The sequence below is a fragment of the Carcharodon carcharias genome, chromosome 4, assembly GCF_017639515.1.
Source record: "Carcharodon carcharias isolate sCarCar2 chromosome 4, sCarCar2.pri, whole genome shotgun sequence".
NCBI lineage: Eukaryota > Metazoa > Chordata > Chondrichthyes > Lamniformes > Lamnidae > Carcharodon > Carcharodon carcharias.
This window is the reverse complement of record NC_054470.1, coordinates 101602841-101620391: the sequence shown is the minus strand read 5'-3', so window position 1 is coordinate 101620391 and position 17551 is coordinate 101602841. Positions and strand designations below refer to the sequence as shown.

General features: G+C 39.2%; 1 protein-coding gene across 4 annotated transcripts in view; it reads right to left on the bottom strand.

Annotated features, from left to right (window-relative positions):
- LOC121277420 (SWI/SNF-related matrix-associated actin-dependent regulator of chromatin subfamily E member 1-related-like) overlaps nt 1-17283 on the bottom strand; it is a 49223-nt gene extending 31940 nt beyond the window's left edge. For 3 of the 4 annotated variants that reach the window (XM_041186857.1, XM_041186859.1, XM_041186860.1), the window contains exons 1-4: nt 17175-17283; nt 14174-14255; nt 11302-11425; nt 8058-8267 (exon numbers count right to left, since the gene is read on the bottom strand). In XM_041186857.1, the coding sequence (XP_041042791.1) occupies nt 8058-8267; nt 11302-11425; nt 14174-14196 (357 nt within the window). In that variant the 5' untranslated portion in view covers nt 14197-14255; nt 17175-17283. The remainder of the gene's footprint in view (nt 1-8057; nt 8268-11301; nt 11426-14173; nt 14256-17174) is intronic. The other variant, XM_041186858.1, reaches the window with a different exon arrangement.
- Between the last annotated feature and the right edge of the window lie 268 nt (nt 17284-17551).

Here is a 17551-nt window from a genome sequence, read left to right as displayed (position 1 = left end):
GATGTTAAGTTAACTGGCCTATAGTTACCTGCTTTTTGTCTCCCTACCTTTTTGAATAAGGGGGTTACATTCGCAGTTTTCCAATCCTCTGGGACTTTTCCAGAATCTAAGGATTCTTTAAAAATTACTACGAGTGCAAACATTATCTCTGTAGCTACTTCCTTTAATATCCTAGGATGCAACCCATCAGGTTCAGGGGGCTTATCGGCCTTTAGCCCCATTATTTTCCCTAGTACTTTTTCTCTAGTGATAGTTATTGTATTTATTTCCTTCTCCCCCAACGCTTGCCTCTTGATTATTCAGTATTTTTGCAAGACTATTAGTATCTTCTACTGTGAAGACTGGTGCAAAGTATTTATTCAACTCCTCTGCCAATTTCTGGCTCCACATTATTATTTCCCCAGGCTCAATCTCTAAGGAGCTTATGTTCACTTTGGCCTCTCCCTTCTTTTTTATATATTTAAAGAAGGTCTCACTGTCCATTTTCACATTACTTGCTAGTTTATCCTCAAAGTTTATTTTCTCTCGCTTCATTATTTTTTGGTCATCTTTTGTTTTTTTAAAAAGCTTTCCCAATCCTCTGGCTTACCACTAATATTTGCAACATTGTATGTTTTTTGTTTCTTTCAATTTGATGCAATCCTTAACTTGCTTGGTTAACCATGGTTGGTTTATTCCCTTCCTAGAATCCTTCTTCCTCACTGGGATATATCTTTGTTTTGAGTCATGAGCTATTTTCTTAAACATCTGCCATTGTTCATCAACCATCTTTTCTGCTAAACCACTTTCCAAGTCCACTGCAGCCAATTCTGCCCTCATTTCTTTGTAATTACCCTTATTTAAGTTTAGCACAGTTGGTTCTGACCCATGTTTCTCACTCTCAAACTAAATGCTAAATTCTACCTTGACATGGTCACTGTTTCCTATGGGATCTTTTACTCTAGATCATATATTAAACCTGCCTCATAATACATAACCAGATCCAAAACAGCCTGATTCCTGGTTGTATCTCCAACATATTGTTCTAGAAAACTGTCCCAAATGCACTATGAATTCTTGCTCGTGGCTACCTCTGCCAATTTGATTTTCCCAATCTACATAAAGATTAAAGTCACCCATGATTAAAGCACTGCCTTTTTTACATGCCCTCATTATCTCCTGATTTATTATCTGTCCTACAGTATATAGCTACTGTTAGAGGGCCTATAGACTACTCCCATCAGTGTCTTCTCCTCCTTGTTATTTCTTACCTCCACCCTTCCGATCCAAGATCACTTCTTGCTGTCATACTTATTCCATCTCGTACTAACAAAGCTACTCCACCATCCTGAACTTCCTGCCTGTCCTTTCAAAAAGTCACATACCCCAGAATATTTAGCTCCCAGCTTTCATCTACTTGTAACCATGTCCCCATAATGGCTACAACATCAGACCCATTAACCTCAATTTTGTTGTTAATTCATTTATTTTGTTCCGATTGCTAAATGCATTTAAGTAAAGAGCCATTAATTTTGCCTTTTGACCAGTTTTCCCCCCTTTGACCCTATTTGCTGCATTTTATGTTTGTACACTCTGTCCCTTCCTGTCATACTCTGGGAATCACTGCCTAAGTAGCAGTCCCACAATGCTGCCATATCCTTCTGCTTTGTAAGTCTACGTATCGCCTCTCCGGAACCCTCACTTCCTCTATTTAGTTTAAAGCCCTCTCTACAGCCCTAGTTATTCAATTTGCCAGGACATTGGTCCCAGCTAAAGTGAAACCCGTCCCACCAGAACAGCTCCCTTCTACCCCAGTCCTGGTGCCAGTGCCCCATGAACTGAAGCCCATTCCTCCCACACCAATCTTTGAGCCACGCATTTAACTTGACTTTATTTACCCTATGCCAGTTTGTCTGTGGCTCAGGTAGTAATCCTGAGATTATTACCTTGGAGGTTGTTTTTTAATTTAGCTTATTGTTCAAATTCTTTCAGCAGAACCTCCTTTTTAGCCCTACCAATGTCATTGGTACCAACATGGATGACAAAAACTGGCTCCCTCCCCTCCCACTCCAAGTTCTTCTCCAGCCCTGAGGAGATGTACTTAACCCTGGCACCAGGCAAGCAACACAGCCTCTAAGACTCGCACTCACCTGGCACTAGTGAGTCACAGCTGGAGGTAGTGAGACTTCAGTAAGAAATGAAGAAACTTGGATTTGAACAAACAAAAGAAACTGAGAAAAAACTTGAATTGGAGGCAAAAGTAAAGGAAAAAGATTTGGAAATGAAAAAAAACTGGAATTGGAGGCAAAAGAAAAGGAAAAAGATTTGGAAATGAAAGAAAACTGGAACTAGAAGCAGCAGAAAAAGGGAAGAGAGATTATTTCAAAAAGAAATGGAAACGTGAAAACTTGATCGCCAGAGGGAAAATTTAGCAATGGAAGACAGAGGGAAGGAAAAAGGGCAGAGAGTACTGACTTTAAAAAATTGGACTTTAAAAGAGACATCAGATGCTGAGGAAAGTTCTGATGATGAAAAAACTGTTAGCCTAAACCCAGTGCGGAGATGTTTAATTTGTACAAGTTAATCTGAAGTTTGAAGGAAGAGATATGGAGGCCTTCTTCATTTCATTTGAGAAGATAGCTAAACATATGAAATGGCCACAAGAAAACTGGACATTGTTACAACAATCTAGAGTAGTGGATAGAGCACATGAGGTTTATGCTTCACTGCCAAAAGAAAAGTCCGTGGACTATGATGTGGTTAAAAAAAGGCTATTTTGAGTGCTTATGAGTTTGTTCCTGAGGCATACAGGCAGATATTTAGGAATATGAGAAAACAGCCTGGGCAAACTTATATCGAGTTTGAGAGAGCAAAACAAAAAGTAATTTCGACCGGTGGACACAGGCATTAAAGAAGATACGACATATACAGCTTTTAGAGAAGTAAGACTTTTGGAAGAATTTAAAGATTCAATTAATTCTGTGGTGAGAACTGATATGGACAAACAGAGGGTTGATTCTGTAAGGCAAACAGCAGAGATAGCTGATCATCATGAGTTAGTTCATAGAGCTAAACTTTTTATCGTCACCCTTTTAAATCAGAGAAGGGTAGAAAGTGGAAAGATGAAAGGAAGGTAGATAGTCAGGGAAGAAGGAGTGGGTGGAAATTCCCAGTAAGTTTTCTCTCAGACTAAGAAGGAAGCTGCTGGGAGTAGAAGTGACACTCGAAAATTGAGGTGTTTTCATTGTAATAAAGTTGGGCACACAAAGTCAATGGTTGGAAATTATAGGGAAAATCTGTTGGAATTATTGGGATGCAGAAAAGTTCTGGAAGTAAAAGTACTGTAGGTTTGGAGGTGCAGGCACAGGAAAAACAAGTGGTTTGTGTACAGGTAAAAGAAGAAGAATCAGTGAGAAACAAAGAAGTGGGAATGTGTTCACAATTTACCCAAGGGACTTCTGAGGAGCAGGTTGCAGAAATGTTTAAAGATTTTGCATGTGAAGAGGAAGTCTTTCTATGTATACAGGGTGGAGTAGGTAAAGATGTTAAAATTTTATAAGACATAGGAGCTGGTCAATCCTTAATATCGTGGGATAGTGATATTTGTTGTTCAGAGGGGGTATTGCAGGAACAGGTGATAATGAGTGAGGTTCATGGAGATGCTAAGCCTAGTTCATTGTGGAAGGTAAATTTAAAGAGTAATTGTGAAACAGGTGAGGTGATTGTTGGAGAAGTGGAAACATTGTCCATTGCAGAGGTTCAATTTACTTTAGGTAATTATATAGCTGGTTCACAGACGTGGGTGATGTCTATGGTAGTTGGGCAGCCTGTAGAGGTGTTTTCAACAGAAGTGTTGCAGAAAGAGCATCCTGGATTGTTTCCAGGTTGCATGGTAACAAGATTATAAGCTCACACGTTGAAGCAGGAAGAACAGAAAGTTAAATGGCAGGAAGGTGTTGAAATTCAATTAGCTGGCACTGTCATTGATAAGATTGTTCAGGAAGAAAGAATGGAAGGTAATGCAGCTGAGGGACTTAGCTCAACACAGTTGGTAGAGTTACAGAAAAAGGATCGATAAATAAAACAGTTATATCAGACAGCTTACTCAGAAACAGTGGCAGAATGTATTCCAGAATGTTATTATCTTAAGGGTAACGTGTTAATGAGAAAGTGGTGGCCGTATCAAGTTTCAGCAGATGAAAGCTGGAGGAAAGTACATCAGATTGTTATACCGTTTGGATATAGAAATGAGATCCTGAGAACAGCTCATGAAATTCCAATGGGGGGACATTTAGGAATTAGAAAGACACAGGCGAAAATATAAAAACATTTATATTCACCTGGATTGCATAGAGATGTAGTTAAATTCTGTAGAACATATCACACATCAGGTGATAGGGAAGCCACAAGCAATGATTTAGCTAGCAACTTTAATCCCAGTTCAAACATTTGAAGAACCTTTTACTAGGGCCATGACTGCTTGTGTAGGGCATCTGCCTAAGGTTAAAAGCAGAAATCAGTACTTACTGACAATAATGGGTGTGTCTACAAGATTGCCTGAAGCGATGCCTTAGAAATATTACAACACAGAGAATTGTGGAAGAGTTGACTAAATTTTTTTTTTACAAGACATGGTTTACCAAAAGAAATAGGTCAGATCAGGGTTCAAATTTCACGTCACATCTGTTTAAGGAAGTAGTGAACAGCTTGGGGATAAAACAGTTTAAGTCAACAGCTTACCATCCTGAATCACAAGGGGCTTAGGAAAGACGGCATCAAACTTTAAAAACTGTGGTGAGGGTGTATAGTCAGGACTATCCACGGGATTGGGATCAGGTAATTCTATTCTTGTTATTTGCTATTAGGGATGCTCCTAATGCATCGACTGGATTTAGTCATTTTGAATTAGTTTATGGTTATGAGGTAAGGGGACCACTGAAATTGATTCATGAATAATTAGTGGGTCTAAATTCAGAAACTACTCTCCTGGATTATGCATCAAACTTCAGGGAAAGATTGGACAGAGCACTTGAGTTAGCTAAGGAACATTTAAAGATATCACAGCCAGTGAGGAAAGTGAAGGCAGAAAGGAGAGCCACAGCTCATGGTTTTGTTGCTGGGGAACAAGTAGCAGTTCTGTTACCAGTACTGGGTGACTCGTTAAAGGCAAATGTTTAACTGGCCTTACAGGATTGAAAAGAAACTGAGTGAAGTAAATTATTTAATAAATACTCCAGATAGAAGCAGAGGGTGTGTCACGTAAATAAGCTTAAATAGTACTTTGACAGGGAATAGGACCAAAAGGAGGTATTAGTGGTGGTAGATAAGGAGAAAGAGGTAGAAATGAAGGATTCAAAAATTGATTTTTCTGTGATCAAATTGGATAATGAGGGGTTACTTAAAAATTTAAATGTAATATCGAGTTACCTTCCAGACAAGTGTCAAAGTGATTTGGAGAAGCTATTGCAGTTGCACAAAGATATTTGTGGGAATAAGCTGGGGAGGACAAATTTAGCTATACATGATGTGAGTATAGAAGTTTCATCTTTGATAAGGAAACATCCCAATAAATTAAATCCAGCAAAGTTATCACAGGTACAGAAAGAAATTAAATTCATGCTTCAAAATTACATCATTGAGTCTAGTTGCAGTAACTGGAGTTCGCCAACTGTGATGGAACCAGATGGAACACAAAGACTGTGTGTGCACTATCGAAAGGTGAATGCAATGACAAATACAGATTCATGTCCTATACCAGTGTTGGAAGATTGCATTGAGAATGTGGGACAATTAAAATTTATCACAAAGAATAACTTGCAGAGAGGATATAGGCATTGGAGAGATCAAAGATGATATCGGCTTTTGTAACGCCAGATGGACTATATCAGTTTAAAATCATGCCATTTGTTATGAAAAATGCACCTGCAACATTTCAGAGACTGACAAAGTAATTTACAGGGCTGAATAATTGTGCTGTTTATATGGACAACTTGATAGTTTCCAGTCAAATGTGGGAGGAGCATTTACAACATTTGGAAGAATTATTTAGTTGACTACAGGGAGTTAATCTGGTGATGAACTTGGCTAAAAATGAATTTGCAAAAGCGCAAGTTACATATCTAGGCCATACCAATGGATATAGTAAGATGGCTCCAAGTGATGTGAAAGTTAAAGCTATCATGGATTTCCCCGTGCCTACAACAAAATTAGAAGTTTTGAGATTTCTGGGCATTAGTGGGTTTTACTGGACGTTTGCACCAAATTTTAGCAGTGTGGTTGCTCCATTGGCTGAACTATTAAAAAAGAACAAGAAGTTTCAATGGTCATAGGAGTGTCAAAAGGCATTTGACAGTTTAAAAACTGCATTGACCACGACACCAGTTTTGTCAATACCCAATTATGCCAAGCAATTTAAGTTGGCCATCGAAGCAAGCGATACAGGCATTGGGGCCGTGCTGTTGCAAGATGATGAAACTGGAATTGAGAAATTGATAGGGTTATTTTTCACGGAAGTTGAATGTACAACACAGAAGATATTCAATGATCAAAAAGACGACACTGGGTCTGGTGTTAGCATTGTAGTATTTCGAGATTTACGTTACAAAGAATTCGTCAGAAACAACTGTTTATACAAACCGCAATCCTTTAAAGTTTCCGGACAAATTTCGAGACTGAAGTGCAAGGCTATTCAGATGGAGTTTATTGCTGCTACCAATTAATCTACAGATTATACGTGTGGCTAGCGAGAAAATCTGATTGCAGATGCACAGTCGAGAGTTTAAAGCTCAAAGAAAAATTGGACATCTAGAACCTGGACACTGGACTGAAATGGCTTCTGTTGATCCCAAGGATTTGTATGTATATATTATGTTAACGCGTGCATCTGGTAACGTAATAGTGCGAGTATATAGATAAGTACAGGAGGTGGTGTAAGATGGGTTAAGAAAACGATGCCGTCTTTTTAAATGATGATGGTTCACTTTCTCGTAAGGAGGGGTCGTTATGAAAGTATAATAATTCTCAATATTATTGCGATTTATTGCAAAAGTAGGTTACTAGTGGGGTTTGGATAGATTGTGTGTGTGTGTGTGTGTGTGTGTGTGTGGGGGAGGGGACGGATTTAATTGAGTTGGAGGCTGCTGGGCTGGAGGCTTTGACTCATCAAAAGAAGCTAAGTTTGAAATGCTAAATGCATAAAAATGGCTGAAGTTTTAGAATGTGAGGTGAGGAGAATTTGCATTTGTTGATAAATCAGTGTAGTTTGAACTTCGAAGAGATGGGAGGATGTTACACCTAGCCAGAAAAGCTAGGCCAAGGATTGTATTTATTTTTCTCAAAGGTTACTTCTAATATCAGCACCATGAAAAGATTTATATTATGAGAAAAATAAAGTTCCAAAGACATATGGGGACGATGAAATTTGCATTAAAAGGGAGAAATATGTATAAAGAAGAAGCTGTGTGTCAGAGAGAAAGGCATTGCAAGATCTACCAGAAGTATGAAAAGCCTCCAGTATTTATGCATTAAGCTGCTGTCTACAAAAACTAGGAAAAGCCACTTTGAATTTTACTTTACAGGGTATTGTATTGACTCGCTGGATCTGTTTAAGTCTACTCTTTTACCGTTGCCTTAATGGGGGATATAACTGGAAGCCAGATTAATTAAGGGTTTTAGGAGTTATTATAGTAGTAATTTGTAGTTCTATGTATGTGCTTGAAATCTTTTCTCTTGTTAATCAATGTTTAATTTAGTTTTCCAAAAAATCTATGAAGCTGTGATAGATATTACTTCTGAATTCAGGGCATGTGTCTCGAAACAAAATGCAAATTGCACAACGGTTGTGACCGCCATTTCCCTCATGGATTTGATCTGCCTGGCACACATCATCTGCCGCATCATAACGGTCTGTTATGAAACCAATAGTACAACATCTACTGCACTACCTTCATTGGCCCTCTCTGTTACTTCTTCAAAGAACTCACTCAGGTTAGTCAGGCATGATTTGCCTTTAACAAATCCATGCCAGTAATCTCTCATTAACTGTGCCATAATTGGATTGTACATTAAATGCCACAAACCTGTTTATCTTCAGGTGGAAGTTTGCTCCATTCACTGCCCAAAGTCTTGGTGATTTCTGGAAAAGGTAAATCTGGTTGCTGTGCCCGTAACTGTTCACGCCGTTCATTCAAGAATCGCATATAGCCTGTCAGTGGAGCTTTGGGACCATTGGGTATATTCTTTTTACGTTTTTTGCCCTTCGGCCAACCTCTCTTCTTAGTCACACGCTGCTGACAAGAATGAAAAAAAGTGTTTAAATTCCAGCGGAAAGTGAGGTATGAAATGTTTGCTTGTTTAACGCATTGTATTTAAAACAGTAAGCCCTACAAATAACAGTATGAATTTTCACTAAAAGATGCCAGATGTAGACATTAATCAATTGATCAAACAAGTACTTACAAGTTCGAGTTTAGATAAAAGTATAGCATCTGAAATAATGGCATTCATCACAAATATCAGTACAACGGATTTGATTAGATGCTTATGTTTATATCTGCACCAAGGGAAGAAGTGCACATTTAACAGCCGAATGTTCAAAGAAACATAAAAATCATAACTACTTTTAAAAACTATGGCAAAAAATATCTGCTTATCCATTTTTTTCCATTCATGACGGCATCAAGCCTTCAAAAAAAAAAATCAGGTAGCTCTGTCCCAGTAATCATTTTAACTCAATTTTCAGAACACCCCAAGGAACAAGAACCACATTTTCCATCCTGATGGCCCTTCTGAGTGAACCTGACAACCTCGTGCTGAACTTTGAACAGACTTATATTGTGGATCCATAGCATTAAGACTACCTAAACTCAATTTATTTAGGCCCTAACAACAGTCAGAGAAATGAGATGCTCATTCCATCAGTTGATCTGAAGTAAATTAAGTTGAGAGTTTTGCATGCCAATTCAGTGCTCCGTTGAGTCTCAAGACACAGGGTAATAAATTTGTTTTAAATTGTCCTTCTCACTTCAATAAAAACTCCAGCTAATAGTGTAATGAATAGTGCTTTTGGGCCGTTAGTATTGTCATATGAAATGAGCGCCTAAATTTTTATTTTACAGAGGACATCACAAAAGGAAAACCCAGCCTGATGATTGACACAGATCAATGTGTTGACAACACACACAAACATGCCACTGTTATGACTCAACTGTCTTATAAAGTCCCAGGACCTGAGCCATTGTGCTGGTTCATTTGGGTCTAAAATTAACCAATCACTTTACCCAAACTTTTAATTCTGAAGGCATTGATGAGTAGAAGGATAGATGTGTAAAAGATGTATACATCAATCAAAGGATGAATATGTTCCTAAAAAGCAGGTTAGGGAGAATTTATAGAATTTACAGATGGTTGTTGATGCATGGAATGCTTTGTCATGGGGAATAGTTGAGATGGGGATGGTAAATCTTTTAAGGGAAGTGTAGGTAAACATTTGAAGCAAAGAAATACAGACATACAGAAAACAGCAGGGCAGTGAGATTATTTTTCGATAGTCACCACAGACACATTGGGTCAAATAGATCTCCTTCGTGCTGTAAGCTACTAAGGTTGACAGCTATTTTTCTTATTAATCCTGTATGCCCAGAGAAACATACTGAAATGCTGAAGTTCTGCAATTTCAGCAAGGTGCAGGGTCCGACACATTAACTATAAGACCAATTTGCCAAAGGTCATCAACTACTGCAATTAAATCGAGACAGCAATGGTTAGCAAAATGATTTTACCATGCTGCAACATTGCTTATGATATCAATAGGCCTCCAGTTGACAGATACCCATGAAGCAACTTTAGAATAGGGGACTGATTCCTAGTCTGCCCAAGTGTCATCTTCTCTGGCAGCACTGAACAATTTATTCACCTATTATCTGATGTTTAGTCACCAATTTACCTTAAATCCCTTCAGCATTAGAATGGTCAAGATTAGCTTGTTGGTCTGAACAAGGAACATAACTCGAGGTACTTACAGAATCGACTTAATAAAAATGACACAATCTAACTCTGATCTCTGTGGCAGACAGTAAAATGGAAAATATGTTCTGAACTTAATGAAATTGTAAAATCCGTTAAAAGAAACTGAAACAGTGTGGATTTGTGGTCTCAGGTCAGAACAACACTAACTATGGAAAATACCAACGCTGTTTTACCTACTGTTGGGAGTTGTCTGACCCTTTGTGAAACAAATCCTGCACATTGTCCTGGTGGGATGCCAACCTCACCTGATGAGGTTAAATCCATCAGTTGAGTTATTCCATTTGTTTGATGTGAGAGTGGAAACACTACCACTGTGCGTGACCCTATGTTCAGAGTTAAAGAAAACACCTGGGCTCACTGTTCAGGGATTACTGCTGGAAATACAAACGTGCAAAAACAGAGCGATGAGATAAAAAACAACAGCCTTAATCTATATGGCACCTTTAACATAATGGAATGCCCCAAGGCAATTCACAGGAGCATTATAAGATAAAGTGTGACACCCAACCACACGGGGACATGTTAGGTCAGAGTGCAAAAGCTTGACAAAGAGGTGTTTTAGGGAGAGTCTTAAAGGAGGAAAGTAAGATAGAGGCAGAGAAATATGGGGAAAGAATTACAGAACTTAGGGACTAGGCAGCTGAAGGGACAGCCACCAGTGGTGGAACAATAATAATTGGAAATGCACAAGAGGCCAGAATTAGAGAAGCAATGATATCTTGGAGGATTATGGGATTGGAGAAGATTACAGAGATGGGAAGGGGAAAAGCCATGAAGGAATTTGAAAACAAGGAGGAGAATTTTAAAATTAAGATGTTGCTTGACCGAGAATCAATGCAGGTCAGTGAGCACAGGGGCGATAGGGGAACGGGACTTGTTGTGAGTTAAGATATGGGCAACAGACCTTTGTATGAACTCAAGTTTATGGAGAGTAGAATGTTGGCGACCAGCCAAGAGTGCATTGGAACAGTTAAATCTAGAGGCAATGAAGTCATGGATGAGGATTTCAGCAGCAGATAAGCTGAAACAGGGGTGAAGTTGAATAATGTTACTGAGGTGGAAATAGATGACCTTAGTGATGACGCGAATATAAGATCAGAAACTCATCTCAGGATCAAATGTGTCACAAAGGTTGTGAGCGGATTGACTTCAACTTAACTGTTTCCAGGGAGAGGGATGGAGTGCCCTCATGAGGAAAGGGAATTTGAAGGGTGAGGGGCCGAAAACAAGGAAAGTAAAATAGGTTGTACGAAAATAGCTGTTAGATACACATGCCCTTCATATAACATTACTTACCTCCTCATTTTTCTTTTCACCTCGCTTTTCATTTTTCTGTGATCCATTGTAGGTATTGTGGCCTTTGGATGGTTCACTTCCATCCTGTTTTGCTCCATGTGGTGATCCTGGAGTAGTTGAGCATCTAGAAAACCAATGCATGAGAACAATTTTGCTTTCAAATTCACAGTAGATATTTGCAAAAGGCACAATGTTGCATTAAAACAATGCTGTACTGTCAAACTGAAATAGGCTCCACTTCATAATGGTCCATTTTTGCTTATGCGGGCCACAAATTGAAGTATAATCAGTCTATTAATGTCATTACATAGGAGGTCGCTAGGCTTTATCAAACTTAATGAAAACAAATAGGCCACATTTACACATCATTTAGCAGAGAAAAAGTTAGCAATTAGAAAAGTGAACATTCCCCTCAAAAATGGCTCAAGAGTAACGGTAGATAAGATGGCATAAAAAAAGCAAGTCCTAAGGTTCCATGCCTCAGTACAGAGCTGCTGGTAGTGAAATATATACCAATGCAATCCTCTTACCAATTTCTCAAATAAAATTTCTTGAAAAATCTTTCACGAAAAGGGAAAATGTCATTCAAACTGCTAGAGTTACCACCTGCAGTCCTGCTGGGCTGAGGGATATACATCCACACATTTACAGACAGATCCCATTTACAAGAAATAACTACACTGAGCATTGGACTATCTGGCCAAAAAAATCTGACTTCTGTTGAAAACTCACTCAGCAAAGATGGTAGAATTGTAGAATGAAAGTATGCCACTCCCTTAATGATTATACATAGAATTATGGCAAAATCTGATTAAGCACTCCAGGATAACTCTTTCATATTTTAAAATGAGAAAATGCACAAGACACCGCAGCATATCCATTTTGTAAGCCAAGGCAGCTTAATGGAAATTTATCAAGCCTTATAGAAAATCTCCTGCTTGTATGCAACATCAACCTAGAAAACAAATACAATCAGTTCCTATGATATTCCTCTGGCTCCTAGATTTGCAAGCCAATTAAGATACACAGGTTAACACATGACCAAAATGGCAGACAGAGAAACTTCAAACAAGTGGAAGTGTGCATACAGAGTGGGCGCACTTTTCGACTAACGTACCCACCAAACGCCAGTGTCCGGCGGCTGTGTCAACAAACAAAGACGAAGCAACAATTCAAACTTGCAATCAGTTTATCACTACTTGCCACATTCACTCCCAAAATCTGAGCAATTCTAAAAATGATTCAAAATATGATACATAGACACAGACTAGCTTTTCTTTGGAAATGTGATAAAGGTGAATTAATACAAAGACACCAACTGGAGATTCACCAACTCCACGTTGAAAAAAAACAAGTTTTATGTTTGGGAAGCAGAGGCAAAGCTTGGTGAAGACTATAATGAAGCATTCAGACAGGACAATTAGTCACTTTCCAAGGTATTCCTTTTCGTAGGGAAGGCGGAAATATTAAAAAAAAACTGCCACTTCTGAATTGATCAAGCTCGAGGAAATTTATAGAACAGTTTTTTTTAGGTCAAACTCGTGGTAACAAATTGATTAATGGACAGACTGTCCCAAGAAATAGCCTGCTGGTTTACTTGAAAAAAAATTAGCTTTCAATCAGGCTATTTACAAAATCACAATGTAAAAAATACACAGCAGTTCAGGCAGCATGCATCAACATCAATTTGCATTTATATAGCACATTTAATATAGGAAGCATTTCGTCACACTTCCCATAAGCATAATCAGACAATAAAACTGTCAAAGACATAAAAGTATATCAGGATCTAGGCCAAAGAGGCAGATTTTAAGGTGAGTCTTCAGCAAATATTTCTAATGTAGTGTCAGTGAAAAAGATAGTTGCTGTGCAAAAGCTGTGAAATGGAAAATCAAAACAATTAATCATTACCGATAACAACAGAAACTTGAATTTATGTAGCATGTTTAATGTAATTAAACCTCCCAGGATTCTACACAGGGTCATTATAGAACAAAATTTGACACCAAGCCACATAAGGAGATATTAGGCCTGATGACCAAAAGCTTAGTCAAAAAGAAAGGTATTAAGCAGGCTCTTTAAGGAGGAAAGAGAAAAAGAGAAGAGGTTTAGAGAGGGAAATGCAGAGTTTAGGATTGAGGTAGCTGAAGGCATAGTCACCAATGCTGTTAAGATTACAAATCAGGGATACTCAAGAGGCCAGAACTGGCAGAGCACAGAGGTCTGTGTGTGTGTGTGTGTGTGTGTGTGTGTGTGTGTGTGTGTGTGTGTGTGGGGTGGGGGGGGGGGGGGAGAGCTGTAAGGCTGGAGAAAATTACAAATATAGGAAGGGGCAAGGCCAGGGAGAGATTTGAAAACAAAATGAGAATTTTAAAATCGAGGTGTTGGTTAACTGATAGTCAATGTAGCACAGGGAGATTGGTGAATGGGATATAGTGCGAGTTAGGGCTCAGGCGGCAGTTTTGAATGACCTCAAGTTCGCGGAGGGTAGAACAGGGGATGCTAGGTAAGAGGGCATTGAAATAGTCAAGTCTGGAGATAAATGGATGAGGGTTTCTGTAAGCCAAGTAAGGGTGGAGTTGGGTGATGTTACAGAAGTGGTCCTAGTGATGGCGCGGATGTGTGTTCAGAAGCTCAACTCGAGGCCAAATACAATACTGAGTTTGTGAACAGCCTAGTTCAGCTTCAGACAATTGCCGGGAACAGGGATGGAGTTGGTGGCAAGAGAATGGACTTCGTGATAGCGATCAAAATCAAGTGCTTCTGTCTTCCCAATATTTAGTGATAGGAAACGGTGAACAAAACTTTAAGATTTTGCACATAATTACACTTGCAATTGTCCTGATATTTCCATACCAAATATTGAACATACCCAGAGTCTGGTGCGCAGTCCATCACTGGTACACACACCCGATTGAACAGGATCCAGAACAGCTGGGTTTACAGTAAAATGTCTGCAAGGAGAATTTAAAAACATGTTGCATTATTACTTGAAGGTTAAAATGTCTTCACTTTTCCAGGTTGAAGCTCAATAAAGTCGTGTACAAGTCCGAACCATTAAATTTGTGTTACTCTTTTCAAGCAGATGGAAAAGTTCTACAAGTGGATTCTTACAGTTCTTAACAGGTACTCATTTAATTTATGACTGCATGTTTTATTATGTCACTTTTGATTGGTGAATGATTGTACACTGCAGTAGTTAAGAAAAATGGGTAATTTTAGTTTGACAGTAACCATAAAAAAAATTTGATGTGCACACCAATTTTATGAGAAATTCGGGTGGGCAATAAATGTCAGCAATACCAGTGATGCCCATATCGAATAAACAAATTACAACACTGGTTCACCCCTCTCTAGCTAAAGAATTCAAGCTCCACTAACATTGCACTGCTCCATTACCATGCTGCAAAAAGTAGGGGAGATGCAGGAACAACTTTACTAAAAGTCTTTCTAATACATAACAGCTAACTTAAGGGATGAACACAAGAAATAGGAACAGGAGTAGACCATATGGCCTGTCGAGCCCACTCCGCCAATCAATACAATCATGGCTGATCTTGGGCTTTAACTCCGCTTTCACACCCGCTCCCCATATCCCTCAAATCCCTGAGAGCAAAAATCTGTCACTCCCAGCCTTAAATGTATTCAACGATGGGGCAACCACAGCCTTCTGGGATAGAGAATTCCAAAGATCCACAACCCTTTGAGGGAAGTAATTTCACCTCATCAGTCCTGAATGATTGGTCCCTCATCCTGAGACTGCGTCCCCACATTTTAGATCCCCCAACCAACAGAAACAATCTCTCAGCATTTACCCACTAGCAAGCCCCTTCAGAATTTTGCAGGTTTCAATGAGGTCACCTCTCATTCTTCTCAACTCTAAAGAATATGAGCCCAATTTACTCAGCCTCTAGTCATAGGACAACCCCTCATCCCATGAACCAATTTAGTGAACCTTCGCTGTATCACCTGCACTGCAAGTATGTGAATTTCATGTTTTGTCCCTACCAAAATGATGTAGTTTTAATTTATTTTTATTTTGTACATGCTAGCACTAGGGTTTGTAATGAAATATAACCACTCAAATATGGCAGATCTAAAAACTAAGCGATATGTTTGGTTAGTTGGTTTTTAATTACAAGCTTTCCCCATCTTTAAAAAAAATATTCATTTTCTCACACCTTTCACAACCCCAGGATATCCCAGCGCACTTTACAGGCAATGAGCTGCTTTTGAGTGTAGTCACTGTCATAATGCAGGAAATGCAGCAGAAAATTTGTGCAAAGCAAGCCCCCATAAACAGCAATGTGATAATGACAGATAATCTGTTTCAGAAGTAGAATTGTTTTTGACTGCTTTGCACATAGGCTCAAAGTGCTATCAGTATGTTTAAATTAACAATGGTGGTGTGAGCTTTATAGATATAATTGAGATGTAACACTTTAAAATGTGTTGCCTTGAGAGATGACACTATAATGCACTCTAGATAGACGTATTGACAACAAATGATATAAAGCTAGATATAACTTAATTGTACCAAGCAATACTAATTTGAAGCGATGATTAATGGGAATCTTATGACTATTCATAGGTGGCAGTGCTTTCTTTGGAAGGATCATCCTGCTGATAGCTTATACATTTGGCTATATTGCTGATGTATGAACTATAACGCTAACCTTTCTAAATGTTGCAATGTTATATGAATATATGTTGTTTTTATGTACAGAACACCCATATCCTTTTTAATGTTCTGTTTTATACATTATGGCCCAGATCTTCCAGTCTCCAGATCACCAGATGCCCCCCATATGCTGCACATTGGGGCCCCATGGATGTTCCAACGCACTGACTCTGTGGGAATTGCCTAGATAGCCTGAACTTCCGATGGATAATTTTCCTGCTCCCCAGGACCTCCAAAAAAGTCTCCAACTCTCAGTTAGAGTCGGAGACTTCAGAAGTTACAACCTACTTACCTGGAAATTTACCCAGGGAATGTTAGACAGAAAAATCCTAGTCAAACTGCTGGGTATCTATATACAGCTGACCTCCCCAGTCATTCACGGTGACTCACCCTCATTCCACCCCCATGACCCCCTGAACCCCAAGTCCCACTCAACCCTACCTGACCCAAAGTCACCGCTTGACTCCCCACCCACAGCTTCCCAATACCCCCGAGCCAACCTCATCGTCCAACCAACCCCCCCCCCCAACCAAATCTGCTTCACTACCCAACTTCCCCTACCACCCCAAACCCAACCTGGGTTCACCACCTGACCAACTACCCACGTCTTAATGTATGTCACTATGTTATGTACCCCAGGCAATGTTTTAGGTACTAATAAAAGTTTAATACACGTTGCTATGATCTAACAGCAATTGTTCAATTCATTTGTGTGCGTTACTGTTATATACACTATACCCATATCCTTTTTATGTTATTGTGTTTTACATACTATAGCTTCTAATATATACACATCACAATGTTATATACACTATAATTAAATCATGCTCTGAATGTTGCTGTTGTATACATTATGGCTTAGAGATTTACATATGATGCTACATACATTAACACAATAGTTATATACTATGATTTATTCAGGATTTGTTCACCCACTTGTATGTTGCTAATAATAAAAAGGGTGTAGATGTATTGTATATGAGCTGCTGGTATATATTGTTGTCATACCCACTATTTGCATACATTGGAATGTTACTAACACTATAACTAAATCATGTTTTAAATGTCTGTCTGCATTATAGCTTATATATTTGCTCACATTTGTTTTATTCGCTATAACGCAATATATTAATGCATGTTCCTTTCTGAGACACTGTGGTTCTGTCCATGTGCCCATGTTACAGTTACTCACGGTCACTCCCCGACTCTCCAGAGCGGCCTGTGCGGCGCTGTTGATTTTTACCGGTCTTTTCTGTTTAAATCCATCCGTAAACAACACAACGACGTCGCAACCCCAGCCGACTTGTGTTTTACTTCCGGCTTACCGGAAGGCAGGCAGGCAAAAGGTCACGCACGCAGTCATGGGCAGAGCGGCTCTTTGGCGCCGCCGCTGGCGGGAGGTTCTCTTTCCCCTACAGCAGGTCCCCAGTGCACTCCATGGCTGCAGTGCAGTGCTTTGAGAGGGTATGACTCTGACTCTGACTCTTGGGTTGCAATCCCTCTCTCTGAGCAGCAACATGTTTGCAACATATTATACAAGCACGCACAAATGTTGCAGTTACATCCCTT